The sequence below is a fragment of the Hydra viridissima genome, unplaced genomic scaffold (genome assembly GCF_058129835.1).
Source record: "Hydra viridissima isolate aposymbiotic clone 2 unplaced genomic scaffold, HvirCarnegie_v1 scaffold_4, whole genome shotgun sequence".
Classification (NCBI taxonomy): Eukaryota; Metazoa; Cnidaria; class Hydrozoa; order Anthoathecata; family Hydridae; genus Hydra; species Hydra viridissima.
Genome location: NW_028324303.1, coordinates 13,631,585 through 13,636,551, shown reverse-complemented (window position 1 = coordinate 13,636,551; position 4,967 = coordinate 13,631,585). Strand labels below are relative to the sequence as shown.

The 4,967-nt window shown below is 30.2% G+C and overlaps 1 protein-coding gene across 2 annotated transcripts; it reads left to right on the top strand.

Annotated features, from left to right (window-relative positions):
- Nucleotides 1-544: 544 nt before the first annotated feature.
- Nucleotides 545-4,413, top strand: LOC149889999 (proton-coupled amino acid transporter 1-like). Of its 2 annotated transcripts, none has more exons than XM_090086456.1 (10): nucleotides 545-720; nucleotides 1,835-1,888; nucleotides 2,043-2,133; nucleotides 2,223-2,311; nucleotides 2,386-2,469; nucleotides 2,659-2,743; nucleotides 2,898-3,158; nucleotides 3,482-3,648; nucleotides 3,895-3,964; nucleotides 4,038-4,413. In XM_090086456.1, exons 1-9 carry the CDS (start codon nucleotides 587-589, stop codon nucleotides 3,938-3,940), a joined length of 1,011 nt encoding a protein of 336 aa, XP_089942582.1. In that variant the 5' UTR covers nucleotides 545-586; the 3' UTR covers nucleotides 3,941-3,964; nucleotides 4,038-4,413. The 2 variants fall into 2 exon arrangements, with proteins under 2 accessions (XP_089942582.1, XP_089942581.1); XM_090086455.1 differs by having other exon boundaries at nucleotides 3,795-3,964.
- Nucleotides 4,414-4,967: the final 554 nt, after the last annotated feature.

Below are 4,967 nucleotides of genomic sequence, written 5' to 3'. Positions count from 1 at the left end.
TTATTTTTTCCCCCTCATCTGGACTAGTTTATGTAAGCAGGTTTTGTTAAGGTAACGCAAACAGTTGTCGTGATTAAATAACTTTCGAAGTCTTAATGCTTCTGCTTCAAACAAAAACTAAAGAACTTTGCACGCGGTTTCTAAAATAGAAACTGTGAACAATATAAGACTAAAACCTTAGAATTACCAAAAAAAATCTTCCACTGATGCTCAGAGTCAAGAATTACAAATTATTAAAAAAGATCAAAATTATGAAATGAAATTTTTCAGTAAGATCTTGGTTTAAATTGCGTATCGACAAAAAAATCCATAATGGCGAAAATATTTCTACTGTAATATTGGTTGCAATTATTAATCGGCAAAAAAGGTAAATTAAATTTGGAAACTTGGATTTTTTTTCTCTTCTTTAATATGTTAGATATATGGATATTTAAACCGTTTAAATATGGTTGCCTTTTGTGCATTTTCAAGGGAGTGGGGGGGGGGGGCAAACCTTTTGAAGCGGTTTCGGTTGAACTTTTTTGAGCTGAATGTGCGTTACAAAAGTAACAGACATCAAGATTTTGGTTAATTTGCATGTTGTTAAATGGATAAAAACTGTACTGAAATTAACGGTTCGGCTCAACAAGAGTTTCCCTCAAAATCACCCAAGAATACATATAAAACACAAGCCACGTCGCATTCTGACGCTGCTTACAGCAATGATGTCTCAGGAGGAAGGTATTATCAATGTAATTTAAATGAAAGAGGTTTTGTTACCGAATAGATAAATGAGTAACCAGGCTCATTCACCAAGAGTCCTTCAATATAATTCTTGACGTTTTTGTCAAGTCTCTCGTGTATTTCTCGTGTATTCTCGTTATCTCTCGTGTATAATTTCAAGAGGGTGAATCTTTTACTAAAAAATAGTCGAGAAAAATATCTGTTTTAAATGTAGAAAAATTTAGAGTTGTATTGAGAGTAACATTAACTTTTCGGACTGTTTTAATTTCTTTTTGCGTTTCCGTAAAAAGGTTTTATGACGGGATCACTAAAATTGATAAAATACTTTCTGTCGCTCCAACTATATTCGATGATGTAATAACGAAAAGCTACAAAAGTAACGAAAAAAAAAAGTTCTATATTCGTCTTTTGAAATAAGTTTTGAAATAAGTTTTGAAATAAGTTTTGAAATAAGTTTTGAAATAAGTTTTGAAATTCGTCTTTTGAAATAGCTAAAAGTAATTTATATATTTGGACGTAGTCAAAAAAAATTCAATAAAAAAATATTCGATCAAAACATCCCATTTGTTTGATCGCTTAAATGATCTCTTAAAAATGATGTTTACTTAAATTCGTTAAATTTTCAAAAGTATAAAATATATTTTTGTATGACGATAAAGTTGTCGCACAAAAGACATTTTCTGTTATAAAGTCATAAAAGTTTTGTTTTGATAAACTTCTAATTTTTTAAAATAGAAAATTATATTTATCTTACGTTGATATAGAAGTTTGTATTTTACTAATGATATAACGAAAACGATAAATTATAACGAAATTATTCTTTATTTTACATCATAAGTTATACATTACACGCTACACATTATAATTTATACTTATTAACAATATATTATAACGAAAAAAAAATGATGCTGCTCAGTTGACATACCTTCTTTATGTATTTCATCTTTTTAAATGATCAAAAACAGCGCTCGTCGCCAAGCAAAAGTAGAACCTTTTTTACAAATAAAAAATACTTAACTTTTTTCAAATAATGTTTTGCTGTAGAAGTTGACGGAAGAGGAAAAACTATGACTACCTAGAACTTGTTTATCAGCTGTCGTAATATTTTTAGTCTTGGCGACACGACGGACAACACTGGATCAAAGAAAGAGAGCGAGCTTCTTGAGTATGTCTTTCTGTTATAAACTTTTTTTTGTTTATTCGTTTTTTGTTTTTAAAATCTAAAACTTAGCTCGCAACTCTTACAACATCATAGTTTGAACGTAACTCTTGTTAAACATAAGCTAAGCCCAAAATAATGTTAAATGTTTTTGCGAAAGGAAATGGCAGGTTGCGATGCATATCCTCAAAGGAAATATAGGAACAGGCATTCTTGGTCTACCTTCCGCCATTAAACATTCAGGTCTTCTTGTAAGTGATTTCTTGATTCCTTATCACATTTGCCTAGTAATGAATTAATTATATTTACGATTAACTGAAATACATTTTTCTTTATTCAGGTTGGACCTACTGTACTGGCCATCATCGCTGTCATCTCAGTTCATTGCATGCACTTAATTGTATTATGCAGTCGTTACTTAAGTCACAAGTGAGTAAACAAACTGAGAGGTTCGCTTTCTGAAACACTGAATAAATTTTTTTTTTTTGCGTTTTTGTTTTTAGGAACAAAGTGAAACATTATGATTACGGTGAGGTGGCCGAAGAAATATTTTCAGAATACGGTGAAAAGTCGAAGTATATCGCCAGGTAAGTCAGTACTAAAAATTCATTTTTAAACTTTCACGAAAAAATTTTTTTTGAGCAGATTTTTTGTAAATATAATTTTTTTGAAAGTTTTTAACTTGCATGCACATGCACAAAATGGAAGATGCGGTCTAATGAATTTCTATGCCGTAAAAAGTTTGTTAGATTACAAATTTCATTTACCACCTTTAGGTTAACGATTGATATTTTTCTTGTGCTGACGCAGCTTGGATTCTGCTGTGTTTACTTTTTGTTTGTTGCTGAAAATTTAGCTCAGGTTAGTAAATATCAAATAAAGTTTCACATTCTTTTTTAACTTTCTGTCAACGAAATAATAAACAATCCCACAGTGTAAAATATCCCTTAATACTAAATTTCCCGTAAAATTAAAGTTCTTTGTAAAACTAATTTAGCATCTTTATTGATTTCAGGTGTTTGGCATGTACGAAGTTCGCATTTGGGTGTTGATAGTTTTAGCACCAGTACTTCTGCTATCGTTCATCAGAAAGTTAAATTTCATTGCTTACTTGTCAACATTTGCAAACATTCTATGTTTTTTCGGACTGGTAGGAACTTTTCAATATCTACTATTTAACTTACAAAACCCAGCTATATATCCTGCTTCAAAACCAATCAGAGAATTTCCACTCTTTTTTGGAATCGCCCTATTTGCTTTTGAAGGTATTGGTGTGGTAAGTGCTTTTTACAAAGACGAAGTTTTAATCTGAAATTATTGTTTTATTATTATCAATGATGCTTATTGCTGTCGAGTGATGAGTATTGTTTACTGAATTATATGTTGTAAGTGTTGCCCGTATACAAAACTTTACAGATTTCCTGCAAGACAAGAAAAGTTTTAAATTCTTAATATATATATATATATATATATATATATATATATATATATATATATATATATATATATATATATATATATATATATATATATATATATATTAACACACACACGAAATTTAATAGTAATGGAACTAAGTATTGCAATTACTTTCTTTAGGTCCTTCCCATTGAGAATAAAATGCGAAAACGAGAAGATTTCTTTTGGGTTCTTGATACATCTATGGCAACAGTTGCAATACTCTATATGTCGATGGGTTTCTTTGGCTATGTTGCGTTTGGTGAAGAAATATTAGCCAGCGTTACTTTGAACTTACCAAAGTTACCGTAAGTAAAAGTAATACCTCGAGCAAATAATCTTAAGCAACCAAGACGATAAAATAATAAATCAAAAAAGTAGTTCTAATTACCGCCAAGTACAACGGCTTTTTCAATTTAAGAACAGTTATTCTAAAAGTTTTTTTTACTTTTAGATTTTATGTCATAGTAAAGTTAGCATACACACTTGCTATTTTTCTTACTTATTTCATACAATTTTATGTTCCCATGGAAATCCTTATACCACCTCTTCAGAGAGGAGCAGGCAAAAATTGCAAGCTGGCTTCTGATGCTTTTATAAGAGTGTCTATGGTGACTATTACATGTAAGATTTAAATTTTCTTTTTTAAATAATATAAAACTCAGTATTTTTAAGAACTAATTAGAACTTCTTTTAGGTGCATTGGCAATAAGCATTCCGCAACTCGATAACTTCATTTCACTTATTGGAGCGACAGTTGCTGCAGCATTAGCCCTAATTTTCCCTCCCATACTTTACATAAAGTGTTTTTGGAATGAAGACATCGGAAAATTTGAGATCATCAAAAATTTAACAATATCTTTGTTGGGGTTCATAGGAGCCATTACTGGCACCTATATCACCTGTGAAGCCATTATAGAGGGCTTTAAAAAATCAGAACAATTTAATGAGAGCAAGGGAGAGTTCTTCACGATTGTTATGAACAGTACTTTACCATGGATTTAGGTTTTACAGAAGTTTTAACAAAATTAACATGTACATTATATTTTTTAGAACAAGCGTTTTATAGTTTATCTATTGCGTTTATTCTCATTTCTCTTAATAGAGTACAAGTTTTTTTTTTCCATTTCTCTTAATACAGTACGAGTTGTAGTTGATTTGCTTTTATCAATAACAACATTGATCTCTTAGGTAACTGCTATGGAATGTAAAACAACATAAATGATAAAATTTTTTGTTAGATTTGCTGATAATTTTAACTATTTGGAAAATTTAATCCTTTTATTGCTTCTCGCGAAGATCTTCCCCATATCAATTATCTTATCAATTATCATATCTTCCTTCTGGTTAATGTTTTCTTTGGATTTTTGAGTACTAGCAACAATTAAATTTTTTTTAAGAGCTGATATATATAGGGAAAAGCCGGTTCCAGGACACAGACACTTTTCCATAGTTAATGATGCGTTGGTTAACGTTTTTCATGGATATTTTTCCTGTAGTTAAGGAATGATATCGTTTACCTTTGAATTAAAAAAAAATTCTTAAAATCCAAGATGTCTGTTCAATTTTCTTGCCTTGTTTTGTAATGTCCGATGGCAAGTGTGTGAATTCCGTCATCTAAGATAAT

Excerpts from the sequence above, each read along its gene's own strand:
- LOC149889999 (XM_090086455.1), top strand. The coding sequence starts at position 587 with ATGGATAAAAACTGTACTGAAATTAACGGTTCGGCTCAACAAGAGTTT. Across the intron at positions 721-1,834 it reads AATGATGTCTCAGGAGGAAG|TCTTGGCGACACGACGGACA; the intron begins GTATTATCAATG and ends TAATATTTTTAG. Across the intron at positions 3,159-3,481 it reads CTTTTGAAGGTATTGGTGTG|GTCCTTCCCATTGAGAATAA; the intron begins GTAAGTGCTTTT and ends TACTTTCTTTAG.